At 44.1% G+C, this 23,220-nt stretch overlaps 2 protein-coding genes across 3 annotated transcripts in view; both read right to left on the minus strand.

Moving 5' to 3' along the window:
• The window catches only part of LOC142768267 (venom metalloproteinase BumaMPs1-like), a 322,813-nt gene extending 304,873 nt beyond the window's left edge, over nt 1-17,940 (minus strand). Inside the window, exon 1 of the mRNA XM_075870222.1 lies at nt 17,806-17,940. Coding sequence (XP_075726337.1) covers nt 17,806-17,820 — 15 coding nt within the window. The 5' untranslated portion in view covers nt 17,821-17,940. The remainder of the gene's footprint in view (nt 1-17,805) is intronic.
• A 4,172-nt stretch (nt 17,941-22,112) lies between these two features.
• The window catches only part of LOC119164532 (arylsulfatase B-like), a 31,003-nt gene continuing 29,895 nt past the window's right edge, over nt 22,113-23,220 (minus strand). For both annotated transcript variants that reach the window (XM_075872009.1, XM_075872008.1), the window contains one exon: nt 22,113-22,320. In XM_075872009.1, coding sequence (XP_075728124.1) covers nt 22,186-22,320 — 135 coding nt within the window. In that variant the 3' untranslated portion in view covers nt 22,113-22,185. The remainder of the gene's footprint in view (nt 22,321-23,220) is intronic.

Here is a 23,220-nt window from a genome sequence, read left to right on the forward strand (position 1 = left end):
TAATAATTATGATACCCAAACCAGGCAAGAAATTGGCAATAGAAAACCTCAGGCCGATCTCTCTTACCTCGTGCTTAGGCAAAGTGTTTGAGAGATTAATAAATACCAGACTTCAACGGCACCTGGAACAAAATAACTTGTTGCCAAACACCATGTTTAGTTTCCGCTCGAACCTTTCGACACAGGACATCCTTCTGCTTTTAAAGGAGGAAGTACTAACAAATGTTCCAAAAGCAGGAGAAAACATTGTCATGGCCATCGACATAAAAGGCGCTTTCGACAACGTAAGCCATAAGGCCATATTAGATTGGCCAGCAGCGACAAACTACGGTCAAAGGACGTACAAATATGTACAAAACTTCCTTACTAAAAGAACAGCTCTTATCAGATTAGGAGAAGACGAATCCAATGTCTTCCACCCAGCGAGCAAAGGCACACCACAAGGCGCTGTGATCTCGCCTACGCTTTTCAACATAGCCATGATTGGTCTAGCCAAAAAACTGGAAGGTATTCCCGACGTCCGACACTCCTTCTATGTTGATGACATCACTCTATGGACAACCAAGGGTAGCTTGGCAGAAAAAGAAGAGCGGCTTCTACTGGCAGCTAAAACCATCGAAGATTGCACTAAAGAAAGGGCACTTCGGTGCTCAGCAGACAAAACGAAACTCATTCGGTTCTCCAAGAGTAAAAAACAAAGGACAGACCCGAGCCTCCGCCTTGAGGTCAAGCTAGACGGCAATATTATTCCAGAGAAAACAACCGTTTGAATCTTAGGGATGTGGTTACAGTCCAATCAGCGATGTCTCCACTCACTAAATATGCTTAAACGAACAGCTCAACAAATTGTTCGTATGATAGAATAACGAACAATCGTGCTGGACTGAAAGAACAAGACGTGCTTCGTTTGGTAAAGAGCTTAGTCATCAGCAGACTAACATACTCGCTACCCTACCACAACATGAATAGAGAGGAGAAAGAAAAAGCAGACAAAATAATAAGGATGGCGTGTAAAGCGGCTCTGCGACTACCACAAAGCACTTCAACTGCGAAGCTATTAGTGCTAGGACTTCACAATACACTTGATGAGTTGGCTGAGGCACAAGTAACCACCCAGATTAACCGCCTGCTACAGACGCCAACCGGCAGAAAACTTCTTCAGAGGATCGGCCTCGGTGAACAAGTACAGGCACATGGAAGAGCTAAAAAATTGTCGTGCTCAGTGAGAGCCTGGTACAAAATGTGCCCCTAACGAAGAACATGGACCCAGTCTTACATGCTGGAAGACGTAAAGCAAGAGCCGCTTACATAGATAAAAAGACAAAATATTTGAATACGGCGAGATTTACTGACGCTGCACCATATCAGGCAAATGCAAAGAACATGGTGGCCATGGTCACAGACCGAAAAGGAAGCGTCACAAGTTGTGCCTCAATAGCCCAAGCCTCTATCACAGAAGCGGAGGAGATAGCGATGGCGCTGTCAATCAAGGAGGGCAGAGAGCGAAAAGCCCCAAAGACAATAATCACAGATTCGAAGGCTGCATGTAGAAATAACGAAAAAGGTTGAATATGTATGAAGGCCTTTCACATTCTAACCAAAGTTCATAGGGACTTCCCAATTGAATACACCCAAACCATTATCTGGGCGCCAGGGCACCAGGGCGTCACCGGGAACCAGTTTGCGGAGAGGCGGCTCCAGGCTTCACAAATTACCGAGCTTCCTTGTACACTGCAATAGAGAATCCAACGCCCCTAGACCCTAACTTTGGTATAATTCTTCAGTATTACAGGGACAATAGAAAAGTGTATCCAGCACCGCATAAGAAACTCATAGCAATGGAATCGGTGGCATTACGCAGAATCCAAACAAACACATACACGAACTTACACAGGCTGCATGTATTCTACCCCACAGCATACAAAGATATATGTCCGTGGTGTGGGGCCACACCAACTCTGTTTCACATCACGTGGGAGTGTACGCATCACAATAAAGAACACCACAACATGAACAACACAGAGGAACAATGTCCAGCTCGGCCATTGTTGATCAGCGCTGGCTGGTACAACGAGTAGAGATGATGGCTAGGGCCAGCGGAGTCCTGGAATAGGGGCCCGACCATTTGGAATGCTCCGCGTTATGCGCAAATAAAGTTTCTCTCTCTCTCTCTCTCTCTCTCTCTCTCTCTCTCTCTCTATCTACAGGAGGGATGAAAGCCTCTCTTTCTGGACAACAAGACACAAGTGTTTTTTTTGTGTGCATTCAATTTAAACCCATTTTCATCAGCTCATTTACAGACAGTATACCAAAGCGACACGTAGTGGCACAAGCCTTTTCCCTATCGAGGAAGACAGAAAGATAAAAAATGGTTATGGACGAAGGCACCACGAATCTCTACATCAGTGCTCGCAAGATGGTCAGTGGTACATTTCGCTTCTCGAAAGCTACACTGGTACAGATGCGATACATTGTTTGTTTCCAGGAAGTGTATTAATCTACGATTTACCATCTTTTCAAAAAGTTTACATTTGCACAGGCAGCTTGCGAGTGCGATTGGCCTGTAGCTGGTAACGGATGATGAATCATTTTCTTGTTTTAAAATAGGGATAACGGTGACTTATTTTCAGGCTACGGGCATCTCGCCAGAAAACCATCCAGCATTATAAAAGGAAAGGCGGGCTTTTTCAGTTTCAGTGGGCAGCTGTTTCATCTATTCATAAACTACTCATTCGGTGCCTGGGGCAGAATAATTGCAGCTTGTAAGGGAGGCCTGTTGTTCAGCTAAACAGAAAGCTTCTCTGTAAGCTTTCTGTTTCGTGTTTCGTGTTTCACGTATTTGTGCTTTATTTTTCGTCGTTCCGTTTTAGCTTTGTGTCGTTGGAACGCTTCAGTATAGCGCGACGAGCTGGAGACCAGTTCGAACTGTGCTCCTAGAAAGTTCGCCTGGTCCTGCAAGCTGTCCCTTTGTGTATTCACTATAGGAAGGGAGTGCGCTTCTCGTCCTGTGACTTGCCAACCATGTTCCAGATTCTCGCCTCATCTTTGTGTGAATTATTGCCAGCTATACTACTGCCAACTCTCCTTTTTAGCTTGTCGGCGCAATCTTCTTCTTTGAGACTTAATGTTCTTGAAACGGAAATTCTCGACTGTAGGTGAATCCAGAAGCAACATCCGAGCTTTATTTTGTTTTTTTTATGCGCTTAGGCACTCACTGTTCCTCCAAGAGAGACGTCGTTTAGCACACCGTAACATTTGTGGATGGCGATTTGTTGCAGAATCAGTTACAAAAGCTGTGAAGTCAGTAACTGCATCTAAGCTTCATCCACGTACGTTGGTCTTTACCTGAGTCACTTTTTAAAACTGTTCCCAGTCAGCCTTGTCGATCTACCGTCTCAAAGCCTGTGTAGGACTTGCACTATCTATTGATGTGCTCACAATTATTGGAACGTGGTCCCGTCCGTAAGAACTACCAACGACTTCTCATTTGAATAGAGGTAGTAGCGATGGAGATGCAATGATGAGATCTATGAACGAGTAAATACTGTTGGTCAGGCTGTAGTACGTTGGTTGTTTCTGATTCAAGTGGCAAGCTCCGTTTAAGAAAAAGAACTGTTCACTTAGGCAACTTCGTTCATCGCAACGATAATCACTATTTAAACTACTATGTGCAATATAATATGCAAAGACCAATTAAGATTCTCGGTAGAGTGGGGTGGAGTGGGGTAATTAGGGTAGGCTGAAGTAAAATGCAACAAACATTTTATTATAGAGAATATTGATTTTTATTTCACTGCGTAGAAATAAGCATCAAAGCAAAAACTTTCCTTTGGATACAAGGTATGTGCTACATAAATATTGGCAAGTTGCCACCATTCAAAACGATATAATAAAAATAAATAAAAACGCTCCAGTTGTCTTAATTTGCACCAACCTGCGGGGCAAAACAAGACGCTGCGTAGGGAAAGACGAGACGGTCAGGTAGAAAGACAGATGTACATAGAATTTTATTGAGGTCCTGAGCAACACCACTTCAACAAGATAGAGCAGCGCGGAGGCCGAGCCTCATCGCCGCGTCGTGGGCCCTCTGGTCAGCCCTGAGTTTATGTAAAAGCTCAGAGTTTCTGATCACAGAGATTCATTCCTCTTCGGTCGTGCTCCGAGGACTCTTGTAATGAGGGGCACTGCCAGAGCATGTGGTCTAGCGAAGATGCAGTGTCACAATCTGGGGATGTTGGATGAATGCCTTCAATGAACTGGCTGTGGGAATGAAAATTGGGATACGACCTGGTTTGAAGCATGCGTGTGTAAACTCCTGTGCCCTAAAGAGTTTCATGTGAGGAAGGCGGAAGGTCCGTCTTTTCAGCTGGTAATGTTTATTCACCTCACTGAAAGTCCGAAGATTATCCCTAAATACCACTAGGTTGGAGTCTGAAGATCATCCGGGCTGCCCAGCATAATAAGTATAAGTTCGCGTGCTTGGGCATGGGCGACCTCGTTTTGGCTGGCCATGGAGGTCAGATTTGATCCGAGGTGAGCTGGAACCCAATATAGGTGTGTGCAGAAATATCCCTATGACGTGACATGCTGTCAGGACTGACATGAAAATGGCATAAAAGGAGAAAAAATAAGTGCACAAAACGCGAATAAGAGAACAAAAGCAAAAAAAATTGGCCCTGTGTCTGCATCGTAATCTGCAAATATCGTCGAAAGACAATAGTCTTGCGTGTGGAGAGAGGGAACAAGACGTTTATTTGATGTTCTGTGCAAGAAAATTGGTGAATGGTATTCTGGAGGCACTGCGTTTGAGTGCCTCGAGCGTGCAGTGGAGACGAACGAGCGCATCAAGTCACGTCACTAGTTAAGGTCCCTAGATGAAACAAGGTAGCATCACTCATTGTTTTCGAGCCGTCCTCCTCACTCTCTCGATTACTCCTCTTTTTCTCTGCCATCTGCGTCTGTAATTGGTGCATTACTTGCACGTGATCTTGCAAATGGCTGGTGGTGTTATTTATTATTATGCAAAAGGTTCAAAACGAGTACGCATGCGCATATGGCTCCAGCCGGATTCTCGCCGTGACCAAAGACAAAATCGTAGCTAGAACATAAACTGAAGAGGAGGAGCGTTTCGGTGTGAGCTAATTCGACCAAGATTGTTTCGCCATGCTCGTTCAATGCAACATCTGCGTTTTTCAGCAATGCTGCGTTGCCGTAAACAACAGAAAATGGTTTCGCTCTCTTCAACTTACCTCGTGCTTTCCGAGATGAAGCGCACCATGAAGTGCAACTATGAAGCATTTCACGTGAATGCTATCGTGCAACTCCGTCAACGTATGTCGACGCGGATCTGCGAAGCGAATTCACTTGTCGGTTTTTATTGAAACGCCAGGCGCGCGTCTAATGTGTGTCTAGTGCATGTCAGTTGGTACAAATACATGTGGGTATGCACGTATACAGAGCAGCTGTAGGTTGTAATCAACGCACCTTCAGAAACATTTCACTCTTGACCAGTTCCCGCTTGAGCCGAAATGCGCTGCTTCGAGACACCTCACCAGTAGAACTCTCACTTTTCAGAAAGTTCCCAGCAACGCATCAGAATCACTTGGCATTACGATTGTCCAAATGGGCACATTTAAAAAAAACGTCATCGCAGTGCTGCTGGACGAGTGTTCGTACCAGTCTGGTCGTAGTTTTTTTTCTTGCGTGTGCACAAGCCGGTTGTAATCAATCGTCACAACGTCACGCCCTGTGGCCACTTACAGGATCCAGCAAGAAGCACGTTCACTGTGTCACAGCACGAACAAAACACAATCGGAGAAGTGGACTTGTTACAACTGGACGAAATACCGCGGCCGTGGAACTAAAATGTACTACGCGAGACGCCATGGCTAGTGGTGTTAAGTATAGAGCTGCACAACGTTGCCGGTTGAGTAACGCACATCCCGCTTGCTCTTGTGTTGTGCCGTTTATGTTCATAAAGGTAACTGTTTATTCTACGTTTTATTTTGTTCCATTTTGTTTCATTTACATCTATTCACCGTAGCAACAGAACCCAAACATTCGCTTTTGGATGAAAGTTTTAAACCTTCTAGGGGGTGCTTCAGGAACATAGGCGAAAAGGAAAGAGAAAGGTGTCGCTACCTTGGAAACTTGTTTCATCTAGGGACCTTATCACAAGTGAGACATGAGCACTATCTGGCAGTTTTCTTGGAAAACAAAGCACGTGGCTCTGAGACGGGCGTGCGCGCGCGTCTTGGAGGTGATAAGGTGTAGAACGCAAGGCGACGGGTAGGTGCCACCACCGTGTCGTCTTAGCAAAGCGTCGGAAACACTCACCTTTTTGTGCAAGCGTTGCGTAGTCAGCGCAGCGTGATAAACGATACGGCCCTTGAAACTACTTATGCATGCCTTCTCTAGTAAAAGACGCACCTGCAGAATATATGCCTGTTGTTATGGTGCCTCAGATATGTGCAATAATTATTTTTTTCTAATTGACAATCGCACAAGTATGAACGCTGAATCTTGAGCAACATTGGTGGGTGCTGCGGAAGGGGCCGGCGTTTGAGGTATCGGCTGGTGCCGTTCAGAGTACCCGGTACCGCCAAGAGGGGACATACAGACAGACAGACAGGCCAAAATTTTTGCGTCAAAGGTCCCCAAGAAAGACAATCGTCTTTAAAAAAAGAGAAGCTGTCTTCTAGCTGGCCTCCTGTGCAGTGAGCTGCCAGGACTAGTCGGCGTGTGCGACGCCGACTTTCAAGGAGCCCGGGCTCACAGCCGCCCGCCTTCCCTACCGTGGAGTATGAACCAGGGTGTACTGAGGAGTGTTAGGAAAGCCTGCCTGCAGCTGCAGTGGGTGTGCCAAATGAACAACAAGCGAAGACATTGCATCATGCGCAAAACGACGTTCGGCGCCAGCACCAAGTACGACAGGGACGGGACGTGGTGGGCGACGATAGTGCGGCAGCACGACCGATAGTCGTCACCCTCGATTCGGGCGTTCATACAGACGCGTACTGACTTCGAAAAGGGGACACACGTTTGACGTGACCGTGATGGCACGTAGTATTTAGTGTGTGGGTTTTGAAGACGATAGTGTTCCTTGGGGACCTACGACACAAAAACTTTGGTCTGTCTGTTTGTCTGTCTGTATATTTGTCTGTTTGTCTGCCGTTACTTCGAACCGGGTATTCCAAACAGCACTAGCCGATACCCCGAACGGCCGACCCCATCCACAGCGCCCACCAATGTTGCTCAAGAATCAGCGTTCATACGTGTGCGATTGCCAATTAAAAAACAATTACTGTGCATATCTGAGGCACCATGACAACACGTATATATTTGCTTGTTTATTGGCTTCCTTGTGTTTGATATTCATATCATTCAAAGGAATGAAGTGTGTTTTCGCGCCACCCAGTGTCCCCCTTCTTGCGGTTCTTTCCGCTTGCTCAAACAAAACGGGCGGGGCCACATCATTCGTGACAGATGCTAATTACTTCAGCCGATACCGATCCAGACGGAAAGGCTCGAACCGCCACTCGTGAGTCTGTGTAGATGTGCTGCCCAGAATCGTCAAAGAGAGCGAGAGCTATAGCTACCTGTCCGGATTTAGCGGGAGTGGCGTTCCTGATATACGCTAAGTAGATAACACAACCTGCGTGGTCCACTTCGACGACCTATTATACAGAGTGAAAAAAATTCGTTCCTTCAGTTTTTGCAGTAGAAAGAGGTAATTTCCTCTGTGTGAACTTACGCGCCCTTAAGGAGCCTAGTCGTATGGTCTGGGGTAGAGTACTGCTTGCAAATCTGAGAATGATATCTTTGATTGGAATTTCCTTGCCTACTGCTTAGATGAATATCTCTTTTATGTCAGCCACGTCTTGGTTTTTCGAACCATCTAAGGATTCGGCTTTAGACAAGCCAATGATGTCTGCTTCTTCGACGACTTCACGTAAACTGTTCATGGACGTATGGGAAGATAGTGAAATGGCAACTTTTTTAAGTGATTCAAGACTGCTGACTTTCTCATACTGCTGTTCCGCTAGCACTACGAGGAGCCAGTCATCACTTGCCATTTTGATTACCTTGATTGTGTCAGACATTTTGAGACTTAACGGACAAATGGCTATTGCGAGTTTTTCGGTGTTATCACTGTGGAAGACATGGCATTTTAGGAACGTTTTTGTTGTTCGGGTCAATGAATGATAAATTGCATCGGTGCGCACCTTCTGGTTAGTGTAGTAAACAAGAAGGTGAGATAACGAAGAAGTTTTTCTTGTGATAGTGTGTGTTTCGGCAGCAGTCACAGCCACCCACTATGCAGTCTATCTAGGGAACGCTCCAGCACTGAATATCTAAGACTGCAGATCTCAGTCGTATGGAGCCGCTACAACATCATGTACAAGAGATGGGGCATATACATGAATTACTGAAGCCGCCTATGAAAATGAGGAATTATTTGAAAGGAATCGGGGATTAGAAAGTGAGGAAGAAAGGAAGGAAAAAGGTAAACGGGATAGGAAAAGAACACAGCTAATTTTCCTTGGGTGTGTCAGCCCAGGAGTACAGTTTACGTGGAGCTAGCACTAAGGGGTGTGTTGTCTCCACTGAGGGGCAGTCAGTAGAAACCCACCCGGCGTAGCTCCACCACCAGGATCCCGATTTCTTCAAATATCGCTAAGCCATGCGCGGCTAAGCGTGGGAGGCTGTCGACATTCTCCGTTGGCTCGGGTCCATGGTGACGCCAATCACCAAATGCTAGCATGCGCAGACGCCCCTGCGAGGGGTTTCACGTACCTTGAGAATCACTTTTTTATGCGAAGCGTGCGGAGGGTAGGTGGTGTTCTAATGTTTTATTAAACGAGGCGTTATGAAATTACGCTGAAGATATGTGGAAATGTTATACGTCTGGACATGTGTTGAACTGTCGCACATGTTTTAGATCAGCAGTTGCTTACAATTAGGTAATGATGCCAAGAGCGACATAGGCAACAGAAAAAACAGCGGTAAGCTCATATGCCGCGCTTGTACTCGCGAAGATGATAGTGCTGCACACTGCTACACAAATCAACTTCAGCGCATTGCGCTTAGCTACAATTGACTTTAACCGTACGCGGTGGCTGCACGGAAGGAGTAAATATATAATGTTTATAAAATGGATAGCCAGCACAACGGCCACAGTGATGTTTTATGGATATCAAGATTTTTTTTTCAAAAGTGGTCATCCATTCCGTGTGTCTGCGAGGCAACGCCTCTTCAGAAAAAGTATTTCAACAGAATAAAACACTGCTTACGTAAAGGAGTTTTAGAGTGCTCAATGGACAGGAGTACGACTGGCTTCTTGGTCCTTTGTCATCCACCTGTCTAGCTCGCCGCACACTCGAATGGACGAATGAGCGGAACAAGCAGCCGGCAACCTATCTTAAACTGCGGTGACTGGTTTGTTTGGCAGCAAACTCTGACTTAGAAGACACTGAAAATTTATCAGCAAAAGCGTTGCAAAGCCTCTTTGGGGGTGCGAAAAAAACTTAGTGTGGAAGTGGATACTTTTCGCAAAGCTCTCAGGATTGTGCGATCTCGTTCAGCCATGTACTTCCCGGAAGACTGGTGCTGTATCAAAAGCGTCGCGGAATATAGACAGACCGCGGTAAAGTCAAATTTCCGGAAACTCAAGGGCGTTCTTTCCTTAACAGGCAGCTACGTCTCAAGCAGCAGAGGGGTAGAATAGATAAAAAAAAGCTTGCTACCGCCTCCCAATTTCTCAGATTCAGCGCATCTCCCCGATGTTGAAAGGATCTCGCCATATACCCTATTTCCTTGCCAAGAACGGTTATTTCAAACTTACATTCTAAGTGGAGCTGCCACTACAGCATTCATCACTTTCATTCGTTTGAGTCTGCTGTTGCGAATAGATACGGTTTAAGAAAGACGTCACGCATTCGACAACACGATGAGGTGTCATTGCGTCTCTCCTTGGAAGAAACATTTTTACACGGACAAATTAATGCCCCTCCCTTAAAAATCACCGCGGAATCTTACCCTGGCTAAATACTCCTGGTTTCTTGGTGCCAACATGGAAGGCAATTTCTACCGACCGGCAGTTCGCGTCGTGCACGGAGAGGTTCTACCAGAAGCAAGTGTCACAACCACTGCAGTCTCCCAGGATGCACCGACGTTAGAGCTCGGCAACGCACCTGGTGGCACGTGAGGAGCTTTTGTGCACAATTGAAGCATTCAATATCACACGTTTAAGACGGTGAGCGCAAAGAGGAATACACGAAAAGAAGTACGGCAAGCCTCTCAGTGCGCTCGCATAAACATATTTATTACGAAGAAGCACGACCAACCAACACCTTCTCTTACATCAATGATAAAAAAGGAGAAAAACGTGCGTTCCCGCGAAGACTAAAAACGGTGATAAAAACAGTTGTGACATGTACAAGTTTTTACCATAACAATGAAACAAATGAGGAAATAAGTTTGATTGTCCATGTGTAAGCATGCCCTAAGGAGGGCATGTTTACACATAGATTACACAATGGGAGCTCTCAATAAGACGATATGCCTCCACACGTCGTGACGCATTATCTGTGTACTGTTTAGCATGTACTATAGTTTCACTTTACGCTCTTGTTAAAGCCATTTCGCGTGAAGTTGTGCTTTCATCTTGGCATGGCACTTTGGAGCCGTGTGCCCCGGTCTGACACTATGAAAACATAAATATAATAGGCTGCTTCGATAAACAAAGTTTATTTCTCATATTTCTTTACAACGAAAGTGCTTTATGACGGAGTCCACCTAGACTTGCGTCATGTATTTTGGTGACGGAACGGACGTCGAAAAAATTCCCAGGATCAGATGTCAAAGAAAAACGTTCATCACGCACTCTCGTGGTTCGTATGTATTTTCTAATTTTGCACATTTGTCACGTGAAAACAAAGCCATTCACGTTTATGTTTCGAACGTAGTACCATCGAACCAGCATATAACGCCGATCATTGGAAGTTCAAAGCTAATATGCTCTCTTGTCTAGGTGACGCGCAAAGCCGGTTTTTGTTTCGCAACTGTGGAACAACATTGACGAACATGGATTGGCAAGATTACAATACGCCACTCATTTGTGACGTGAACTATTCTAAGCAGACGCGTGGTTGTGTGGTAAAACACGCACTTGCCACCAAAAACACCTGGGTTCGATCCCCTCTGAAAACCGGAATTTGGTGTTTATTTTATTTTTCATTTTTCTCAATTTATCAACAAAGTTTTTCCTAAAACAATAAAGTTTTTCATTCATCTCGATTTATCGATCACGCACGAGATGACAATTTTTCGCTCACAACCAACAATGCCACCGCCGACGTAGTTGTTTCTGCGAAACGAGCTCTTCAACGCTATATCGCGGTAACGATTAGTGATTCCTCGACTTACACGTTTCCGCCGAAACGCGTGATGTTATTCCGAGGAAAGCTCTTTTGCGGCACACGGGATATTTTCACCACTTTGGGCATGTGAACAGCGCCACAATTGAATTTTGACATAATTTTTTCAGTTCGCTCTTATCCCAAAGCTATCGCCCTGCCCAGAAACCCAATATACGTCCAATGAATTGCAAGGCAAGGCCATGCACAACCAAGTGATGATGGTGGGCAGTTTTGTGTTCCCTATGGTGACAAAAGCAGGGGAATCTGTACACTTTTTGCGTCTACTCGTTGCAAATCTAAATTCCTCCCCCTACCCCCACCCCTTGGTATGCTTTTACTTTTTCTTTCTTTCGGTTTTGGGGATCGGATCGAGACGTTATACGTGCAAACAGCAATAATTGTTAAGTGATACGAACATGCACACGCCTCAGATGTGCACGATATATTTACGAGTCGATAATAAAATTTCTTGCCGTGCATGCTTACAAAAATTACCACGCCTTGCATCAGTCAGCGTTTGGTCTGTGTATATCTAAAGGATGTAAAGCACACAAAAGCATCCAAAGCATGAAGAAAAGGCGTGCCTTGAAACCTGGCACATGCATCATAAACAAGGTCTATTACACAAACTAATAAGTGTGTGATATAATTAACTCCAAAAGCATGCGCACACCACGAGTGTGTTTCGAACTGCCGGTCCGTGTACGATGCAAGGAGGATTAAAGGAAAATTGCTGGAGTGGAAGCTCCAGCAATGCCTTGCCAGAAGAATTGAAGCCATCTTTTGCCACTGTCAAGATGACGGAACATGCTCTTTTTCCGATAGTGCCCACTTAAAGATCAAGTAACTTTGATATGTTGCGTAAATGCTATGTTAGTTCTCTATTAAAAGATGGTTGTATCTTTTATAAGATACAAACGACGAAATAACACACAGAAACTAGCATGGATGACTGAATATTCAAAGAACTTTGCCTCCAATTAGAGGCTCACGAAGGAAAACTCATAACACTAAGACGCAGTTGCAGCACTATGTGGTCCGAAAAAGTTCTCACATCAAACTCGTTGGGCCTGCGAGGGAAATGCTTCGTTTTAAATGAATCTTTGCTCTTTGTGATCAGTACAAGAGCCTTAGAGGCTTTTGTACTGCGTTGCTGCTGCTTGTACCCAGGGACGGCTCTATAGGCTCTCCCATAGTAGAGTACCTAGTACTTTAAATCATCAACCACTTTTTTCTAAACACAAATGGCTGAACGTTTTAAATGGAGCTGTATAGGCAGTCACAAGCCTCGTTCAGGGACGGATTTCAGCTCTCCCATAGTAGAGTATCCGAGTACTCTAAATCGTTAACCATTTTTTTCTAAACAAATGGCTGAACGGTGATAACTTATCATGCCCCTAGTAAGATGGCCGCCACAGCCACCATCTTGCCAGAGGAACGGCTTCACTTCTGCGCAGTGATTTCCACTCCAGCCATTTCTTAAATCCTTCTTGGTCAGATGTCGGCGTTACCGTCGACCAGACGCTTGGCTGAAAACGAATCATTTTTATTCACTGGCATTTCAATTTTTTTTATTGTCGTACTGCCCATGGTCAGGTTACAGCTGTCACGGAGGGCTCTTTTGTGTGCTATGACCATCAAACTTCTACTATGATAGAATAAGTGATTGAGTGTTTTTCTATGGCCTCATTACTGCTGTGTTCAGGTGACGTAGAAGAGAACCCCGGGCCTACTACTCGCTCTGAATCATTATTAGAAGTTGAGTCATTGCCTGATAACCCCGCTGAACAAATGAAACTTGTGTTTCAACTGCTCAAAGACATTTATTTACGCTCATCTCAAAGTTCGAAGAGTCAAGCAGAATTAGTAACAGAAGTAATAACGATTAGGACCGGCCAAAAAGGAATCGAAACAACAATGACAAATATACAAAGCCGATTAGATCAAATTGAAAGCAAGTTAAAGGATCTCGATACCTTTAGTGATCGACTATCTACCGCCGAGAAATCTATAGAAGAACTAACCACTGAAAATAATCTTTTGCAGTTGCGTCTAAACGAACTAGAAGACCGGTCTCGCCGTAAGAACTTAATATTTCACGGTATCCCTGACGCCAAAGAACCCTGGAAAGAAACTGAGTCGAAGCTAAATACCTTGCTAGCCGATGCAGATATGTCCCTCCCCAGTAACACCATCGAACGGGCCCACCGTCTCGGTACGTACTCCCCAAACAAGTGTCGCCCTGTCATAGCAAAACTTGCCAGTTTCAAAACAAAAGAGCTTATTCTCTCGAAGCGAATACATTTCAAAGATAGTGGCATATCTGTATCCGAAGATTATTCACCCTGCACTCGAATTGCTCGTAAAAAGTTAATTGAATTTGACAAAAACTACCCCGGATCCCCCGATTTTCAACTGCGCTACACTAAACTGCAACTCAACCGCAAAATCTACATTTATAATGCAGCTAGCGATAGCATCGACCAACTTCCATCAAGTAGCCGAACCTCTGGTCCTACTAATGACACTTTGCTACGAACGTCACCGTAGGTAAACGCAAGGGGCAGTGGCCGACAGACTACGCCTCATGTTTCTGTACTTTTTACTAACATAAGAAGCATTCTACACAAACACAACTTGTTATCAAGAGCAATAGACTCATGTTCTGCCCACATAATCGCATTAACTGAAACTTGGCTTCCTGAACACGTGCGTGATTCGGAAATTTTCGTAAATGCGTCACATTTCACAGTCTATCGATGTGACAGAACGGAGCGCCGAGGTGGCGGAGTGTTGCTAGCTGTTTCGCGAGACATTCCTTCATCTCCCATTCATGTGAACAGTAACCTAGAAATAGTTTTCTCGGTATTAACGCTCGGTCATCTCAAAGTAATCATAGGTGTGTGCTACCGTTCACTATCTTCGTCCTCTACGTTCGTTAACGAATTGCATGATTATGTCAATGTTATTATCAGTCGATTTCCATCGTATTCATTGTTCTTTCTTGGTGATTTTATCTTCCCAAATATCAAATGGCATACCTCCCCTCCGGTTTTATCACCCTCTTCAGCGCTTTCTAAAGATTTCCTAGATTTTTGTTCTGTCTTCTCTTTGTCACAGTTAGTTACCGAACCCACCCGAGTCTCATTTACTACGACAAACACTCTTGATTTGATTTAACCACCCATCCAGACTATGCTTCAACTATTACCTATTTACCAGGTATTAGTGACCACTCATTGCTCACCTTTGACTTACACGCTACCCCTCCTAAAAGCACCAGAATGAAAAAAACTATTTGCGATTACAAAAAAGCTAACTTCGATGCTATCAATCGTGAATTATCTGAATTTACTGACGTCTTTCTGAACGGTTTTAACAACCGTTCCGTTCAGTCTAACTGGGATATGTTTGCTGCCGAAGTTCATCGCCTCACTGTAAAGCACATACCAACCTACACTATTGCTAGTCACTCACAATCACCATGGTATAATACCACTATCAAACGCCTGTCTAACAAGAAAAAACGCCTTTATCGTTCAGCTAAGCGCTCGCGAACTAACGAACGATGGGCCGCTTATAATACCGCATCTAGTATTTACGTCAAAGCACTCAAACAAGCTAAAGATAACTTCGTCTCTAATGTATTGCCGTCAATGTTAAAAACAAATGTAAAAAAGTTTTGGCGCGTTATCAATCCCCCAAAAGATAACTTCATCTTATTGCAAGACTAAACTGGTGACACAGTTGCCATCAATCAGTGTGCAACAGCCCTCAACAACACATTTGCTGCCCAGTTTACAAAAACATCTGATGTTCCACTTCCTTCCACCTTTTGCTACAATCACCTCCCCATGCCACCAATTTTAGTAGACATTTCTGGTATCGCTTCCCTTATCAACAAATTAAGCAACCATTCTTTCCCTGGTTATGATTCGATTAATAGTAAATTTTTAAGAAATACTGTAGAAATTAGTTCCATCATATTAGCCAAGATATTCCAACAATCACTCGACACTTCTACTCTCGCATCTGAATGGAAAATCGGGAAAGTAGTTCCTATTCATAAATCTGGTAGTAAAAGTTCCCCTGCCAATTATCGTCCCATTTCCCTTACCAGTACGTGCTGTAAGCTATTAGAGCACATCTTATTCACAAACCTTGTAAATTTTCTTGAAAGTAATTCCTTCTTCACGTCATCTCAGCACGGCTTTCGTAAATCATACTCCTGTGATACACAATTGCTATCATTTACTAACAGATTACACCGCATTTTGGACAACTCATCACAAGCTGATTGCATCTTTTTGGATTTTTCCAAGCATTTGATAAGGTATGTCATAAACTTTTACTTCACAAACTAAGCCAACTGAAACTTGATCATAACGTGTTCAAATGGATTGAATGTTTTCTCACAAATCGCTCACAATTTGTTTACGCTAACGGGTATTATTCTTGTTTTACTGAAGTACACTCCGGCGTTCCTCAGGGATCGGTCATTGGGCTTCTCTTATTTCTAATTTATATTAATGACCTCCCCTGCCACATTAAATCCAGAATTCATTTATTTGCTGATGATTGCGTTATTTTTAGAGAGGTAAATAACATATTTGATTCGTGTACTCTTCAGTCAGACCTTAACACTGTTGATAACTGGTGCCGTACATGGTTAATGGAATTGAACATAAACAAATGTAAAGTCATGCGCGTGTCCCGCAGTGTTTGCAGTCAATTTACTTACTACTTAAACGACATACCTCTTGAATCTACTAACTCGTACAAGTACTTAGGCGTCCACATAACATCCAATCTCTCTTGGGCAAAGCACGTCGAACGAATAATCAACATAGCTAACCGTACGCTTGGGCACCTACGCCGTAACTTTTCCAAAGCTCCATCTTCATTGAAATTAGCCCTGTACAAAACATTAATACGACCTAAACTAGAATATGCTTCTTCGATTTGGGATCCCAGCCACATTAATTTAATTAGATCGCTTGAGCTAGTTCAGAATAATTCCACACGCTTCATATTATCGAACTACAATCGCACTGCTAGTATATCTGCAATGAAAAATAATCTGTCCCTGCCTACTCTGTCACTTTGAAAAAAAAGTTTCCCGCCTATCAACTTTTCATAAATTGTATCACCACCCCATCTTGCGCGACGAACTTATTTTGCAACCCCAGTATTTTTTCCAACCGTGTCGATCACCGTCACAAGGTTGGAATTATCACCTATTGTACTAACACAGCTGCGCAGTCGTTCCTGCCTCGTTCTTCTCACGAGTGGAACCACCTTCCCCCTGAAATTGTTGCTATTAATGACAACCATCTTTTTCGTGATACCGTAGCTAACATTGTGTACGCAGGACCTATTTAATGTATTTTTGTCTGTACGCTGACTTTTGCTTATATTCGTACTAACGCTGTATTTTTTCCTCCCCACCATGTACCATGTGTTATTCAATGTAATCCACTCCCCTCTGTAATGCCATTTGGCCCTGAGGGTATTATAAATAAATAATAAATAAATAATCAAAGATAGTGCAGCATGCCTCCAATGGCGTGACGTCGAATGAATGTTATTTGAGAGAACCATTTGCGGTTGATAACATTCACGCCTGTGGACTGCTCCCAAGAGAGAAGAAAGCAGCTGCGGCTGCCATAAAGCGCTTCGCGTCGAAATTGAAAAGCGTGAAATGCAATCGGCAAACAACGCGGAAAAAAATAAGGCCATCGATTGACGTCGGGTTGTGTCTCGAGGGATGCGCTCCTTCCGATCACCGCGAACGTAGCGGAAATGTCACGAAAAGGCTCTCGGCCACACGATCACGTGGTCCGTAAACTTTAGTGGGAGACTGTCCGTTGCGTCGTCAAAAACGACAGTTGCGCTTCTTTGCACGCGAATGAAGGCGAAAACGGGCAAATAAAATAACGAACACGGATGTAGAAGGCTACCGCACGAAGATGAATATTGCAGTGCAATGTTACGCGTTTCTGGAGCAAAAATCTAAACACGTTACCAGCCTGTAGTCTTCAGACTTGGCGTAAGATCATTGACCTTACTTTTAGAATTGCAGGTCTCCATATCTTACGTGAATGTCCAAACAAGCTTGCTTGAGCACTTCCTTTTGAAAGGCGATGAAATAGAGTAGGCTTGAGAACGACCACCGAAACATTCTGTTAGCAGTTCGTGTCATACTTTTTCACAAAGTAGCCCAACAATCCACATTATCGGCAAAAATAGAGCAATCACAGCTGCAGCTGCCACACGAGGGAACGTTAGCACCATACTGACATGAGTGAACGGGTGAAGCAGCATTATTTGGTCCACCAACGGCGCGAGGTAACTGGTAACTGGAAAAAAAAATATTTCAACTCACCAGTTTCGCAGCCATGCCCACGTTTGCGACAGCGATTAAACAACAACCAGCAATCAGGTCGCATCTTCACACATGATGGCGCAATGAAGAAACAAGCGCCCTGATGCCCCAGTAAAAAACAGTCCTCTCGGTCGGGTGCCAGAATACAGACTGCTCGGGCCACTTAATCTATAGACGCGAGTTTCCAGTTAACGCCACTGGCGTCACCTCTGTCGAGCAACAGTGTCGCAGCTCTGGTGTTGAATGCAGATGACTGACGACTTATTGGCACGTCAAATACAGAGTGAAGAGAGCGTCAGTCGCCCAGAAAATTCCAGCCGCAGAGTGGCGTGCGCCTGTGTGCATCTTTTGCCCAGAAATACAGGCTGCTTCGTTGTTTGACGCTGCCGTTAATTGCCACGAGCAGGATGCTGAATAATCACCGCACGAAGGCCTATAGCTGCAGAAAATCGGCCTGTGACTGCGACGAAGATCGAGAACTCGAAGAATGTCATTAATACGTCGACAAAGCAAAAAGAGAAGAAAACGAGGGACAGCAGCAGAGACAGTGATCGCAGAGGTGGCTCTCCTGCTGTTTCAGTTTCTTTTTTTTCTGGAATTTGGTTGGACTGACTGATTGATTGAATAAATTATTGATTCATTGATGGCTATGTGGAGTTTAACGCCCAAAAATTACTGTGTGATTATGAGAGACGCCAGAGTGATGGGCTCCGGAAATTTTGACCACCTGGGGTTCTTTAGCGTGCACCCATGGGCCTACAGCATTTCCGCCTCCGTCAATAATGAAGCCGCCGCAGTCGCGGTTCGGTCCCGCAACCTGCGAGTCAGCAGCCGAGTACCTTAGCCACTAGACCACCATGGCGGAGCTCAGATTTTTATTGGCTTTCTTTGAGTTTAATTATGTACCAACTTTCCCAACAAGCAACACTCTCGAATAACGATAAAGAAGCATTCTTGTAGACGTAGCGCATGGGCAGTTTGCTGCTAAATTTGATGAAAGTTTAGTACTCCGGCTGGGGATGATCCACACGTTGGGACCAGCTGGCATGCTGGCTGTTGGACAAAGCGCTCCGATCCCTTTCATAGACAGCCCGGGTAAAAATGTCATGATAGCGCATTTCTCGTCTTATTTTTATCACTTCTTTTTCAGCCGCTGACTGAGATACCACGCAAATAGGACCTAATTTTCTCGAGCTTCAAATAAAGGAACTTGATGTCTTCTGGAAAGCAGCCACTTGCTGAGCAAAACAGAAAAAAAGTAGTTTCAGAGCCAATAGAGCTTAATTGCTCACCGTAAAAATCCGGGATGTGCTAAACGTTCTCAGTTGAGAATGCTTCAGAATATGACGTAGTACCGTCAAGACTTCTTAGGAACTTAGAAGTGTGGCAGCTTGGGCTAGTTGGTATGGCATGATGATAGTCCTTAGGAACGTTTTGCGTTAGCAATATCTCTATATTTTGTTTAATATTTTTTGTGGTTCTGTTTGTGTGAACCATCGAATGTACATGTTCTTTCAACGTCATCTCATATTCATGTTTCTGTAAACATCTGTTTTGTCATCATCGTTACTGTATGACTAAGAAGAAAATGCTCTGTTAAGTGTTATTGACGTTTGTGACAATAAATTTCTTCTAAACACATAGAAAGGGCATCTGTGCTGGTAATGAAACGGCATGTTTTGTTCTGACCTACGTTCGCGACCGACTGCTTTTCCTAGACTATAAACTCTCAGACGACATCTTTCGTAACCCTTCAATACAAAAAAGATGCGGTGTATAGGCCACAAAGACCTTAAGGGCCTCTCAAACCTTGTCCTTTTCGATTACCGAGACAGCACATGTGATCCCAAATTTGCGTTCCTAAGTTCATCAAAATCATCAGCGGGAGCATTGTTAAAAAAAAAGAGAGAATAATCACAATAGCAGGGAAAGGTGGGCTAGTTGGTAACGCAGCATTTGTGGGTACAGCGTCAGGTCGGCGAAGAAGAAAAACGGAAGCGCTCGGCAGTGTCCCTTCCGTCTCCGTCGAACTCGCGCCGTACCCAGACTAGAGCAGTTACTCAGAAGAAAAAAATAAAATAAAGAAAATGATTGGGGGACATTTACCTCCTTTTAAACCTGGTTATCACGACTCAAAAGTATGCGCCTTTCGCTCCATATTCACACACAACCAATATGGCCTCCGTTTGGGTTGGTCCTTCAGCAGACAACATGTACATCGCTTGAGATTTCGCAGTCCGATGCTTAGCCGCTCGAGTTCCATGCTTTCTGTCCTTGCTGTGCAAGGAGGGGGAGCAGAGAGTGCAGAGACCTGCTAGAAGAAAAACTGCGCCAGAAGACGAACCTCAGAAGTGAGAATACATTCAGAACACAACGAGGGCAGCGGTGTTCAGAATGCTATCTTACTTTTGTCTGCGTCTTTTCGCGCAGTGTAGGAATGTTTTTCAGTTATGAACCAACTAGCCTGCCAGAACAAATGACCTGCTATGAACAGGTTGTCGTGGGCCCCCCTCACAACGTCTATTGTTTCTATGGCGGCCGCTGGAGATGGCGCATAGGCACGAAGAGGGGCAGGCGAGCGTCTATTGATGGCTTATATTCGCCTATGCACGTGATACCGCAAGTGCGAGGCTCCGATGGAACGTGACGCCACGCTTGCCACCCTTGTGCTCCCGCAGCTCAAACTATTGCGACTAGATCACTGACCTTGACAGAGATTTAGATGGGACTCGCTCTCTGCATTTCGTGCCAACCGCTTGTGCACCCGCGATCTCCAACGACAGCGCAGCTCTGGCCGACTGACTCGCCTATACGCCACCTCCTGCCGCCGACAAGAGCTCTCGCTGAGTGGTGCCCCGTCCTCGGACTCCTGTGACCATGTCCATCTTTCCTATCTCCTCTCTACTTCCATCGTTTTCTGTCGTTCGCTGTCCCTGCGCCTCGCTCTCTCCTTCCTCTTTCTATGTATTTACCATTTAATCCTATTCTTTTAATCCCTCCTTTACCCCCGCCCATCGGGAGCTACTGCTGAGGTGTCTTCCTCCTAAGAGACAGTTACGGGGCTCACTTTTATTTTCAATTAAAATCACTCACAGACATTGAGATGTAGATATAACCCCCTCATAAAGGGTCATTCAGTTCTGCATGCATGTGGACGTATTTGGTGGTGCTTTCTTCTATCTTCTAATAGCTTTTGGCTGACCGATTTTGTGCTCCAATTCTTGTTCCGTTCAAACGCTTAACGTTACCTGAGCGCAACACGCGTTTTCAGTTTTTGCAAAATGTCGTTCGGTCATCGCAATCGCGACGCCACCGGGTGCATGAAAGTTGTAAAGGAAAAAATTGAACATTGTTCTTGTCTTACGGCAAGATAGAAAATTTTGTTTTAAGACAGTGTGATTTTATTTACTGTTGACGCATGAGTATTTTTTCTGTCACCTTCACTTGGAGCTGAACTACAACCAAAGCCTTCAAGGCAGCCCAAATTCGTTTCAAACGCATCGCCCTGAGCAGTGTGTTCACCGCGTTGCCTTGTGGCAAATCTAACTGAGGAGCTTTTCTGAATAGGTGAAAAAGTGGCTGCTGTTAAAGACTTAATTGTTACTACTGTTAGAAAAGAATCACTTACTATCGGAGATTTGCGAAGTCCCGGGACATGATGTAGAATAGATATGAAAACTTGCACAAATTAATAAAATTTCTTCTTTGCTAAAAATTGATGCCAAACATGGATTTTTATTGTCCTCCTGTGGAAGCTATTAAATATTTTTAACAAAGGAGTAAATATGAGGATCGGTACGCCATGTAGCGGTTGCTCAGACTCTTTCTTGCAGGGCCGCAAAAAGGCTCCAGTGGTCAATGTTTATATAGCATATTTCTCTATGAAGTCCCTTTGAAGGAAATACCATAGAAGCATCTCGAGATGCTTATGGTCCCAAGTGTCAGCTCTAGATCGTTTCGTGGAACTGCACCCCACAATGCTCCATCCTGTGGGCCTCACATGTGTTTAAGAGAATTTTATTTCTGAAAAAATCATACCTACACAGAAGACATTTATGTGTTACATTGGTCGTTATCAAGACATCATTATGAGTGTATTCGAGAGATTGGCATAGCCGAAAGTGAAGAAGTAAGCCAGTGCTTACAGAGTGCGTCTGGCCCTAGGGAATGCGCCGGTTTCTTTGCTCCCTTTTCTTTTATCTGAGGATAATTAAAATGTCTCTAGAATGTCATAAAATATATAAAAGCAGTCCTTGAGGACGACGCACAGAACTTATAGTCAAGCCTCCATGAGACAGACAAACCCATCGAGGGATAATTTGGTTTACTGAGCAAAATGATTCACACGAAGCAACAGTCCATAGAAACCAGAAAAGTTAATCACACAGTGTCCATATAAGGTGCCCAGGTGAAATCGAAATATCTCGGATCCGATCTCCTCGTAGGTGGCTTGTTCAGCGGTGGGACCATTGTTTTCTTGTGCTGTTGCAGCCGGTTTTCCAAGCTTCGTAATACCTGACAAAAAAAGAACAAACAGGTCATAGGGCATGATGGGTAATCAAAGTTACTCAAGACTTAGAAGTGTGGTAGGTTGGGCTAGTTGGTATAACAAGACGATAGTTAAAGCGCGAGAACAGAACGACGCGTGTCCTTCTTGTCTCTGCGTCATCGTTCTGTTCTCGCGCTATAACCATCGTCGTTACTTAAAACGTTGTGAAATGTTTTCTTACTTGTTGTGTTTTTGGTGTCTTGAAACAAGTGAAAAACGTGTGGCGTATGGACACGATAAATTTATGTGCTTAAAGCAATAGATGAGTACTTACTACTACCGCTTAACCGAATTGCGTACCTTTTCGTGCGAACACAAGAATCTAATTTTTTTTAGTTTACACGCCAGCTAGGCTCATTAATTGTGAGCCGATTGACGGTTAACAACGATAATGAATTGAACTGTTTTGAAGTACAGACCAATATATTTTACAATATACAAACACAGCATACCATGCTAATATGCTGTCATCAATGAACTTCTAAGATGCGTCTAGATTTGATGTTCGCTGAAGTTCTGCAAGTATACTCAATCTACAGATATTTAGTTGTGTCGTCCTATGTACTAAACGTACATTTCAGTATATGTGTAAACATTCGAAACATCTTTTTTATACAACATATGTCTTATATATATAGTGTGTCAATTTCGAAGCCTACCTAATACACCCACTTAAAAAATCACGTTTAGCCTGAAAACTGTTAGAAGCTGTGTGTGTACGCCATGCGCAATGTTCGGCATGTTACAAGCGAAAGCGATCAGCTTACGATAAGTATGTCCAGAAAAATCTCATAAAATGGAAATACCGACAGCGAATAACCTCCTTCTGAACTTCCTTGTTCGTGTTACGACAATTTCTTTTTCTT

The sequence above is a fragment of the Rhipicephalus microplus genome, chromosome 8, assembly GCF_043290135.1.
Source record: "Rhipicephalus microplus isolate Deutch F79 chromosome 8, USDA_Rmic, whole genome shotgun sequence".
NCBI lineage: Eukaryota > Metazoa > Arthropoda > Arachnida > Ixodida > Ixodidae > Rhipicephalus > Rhipicephalus microplus.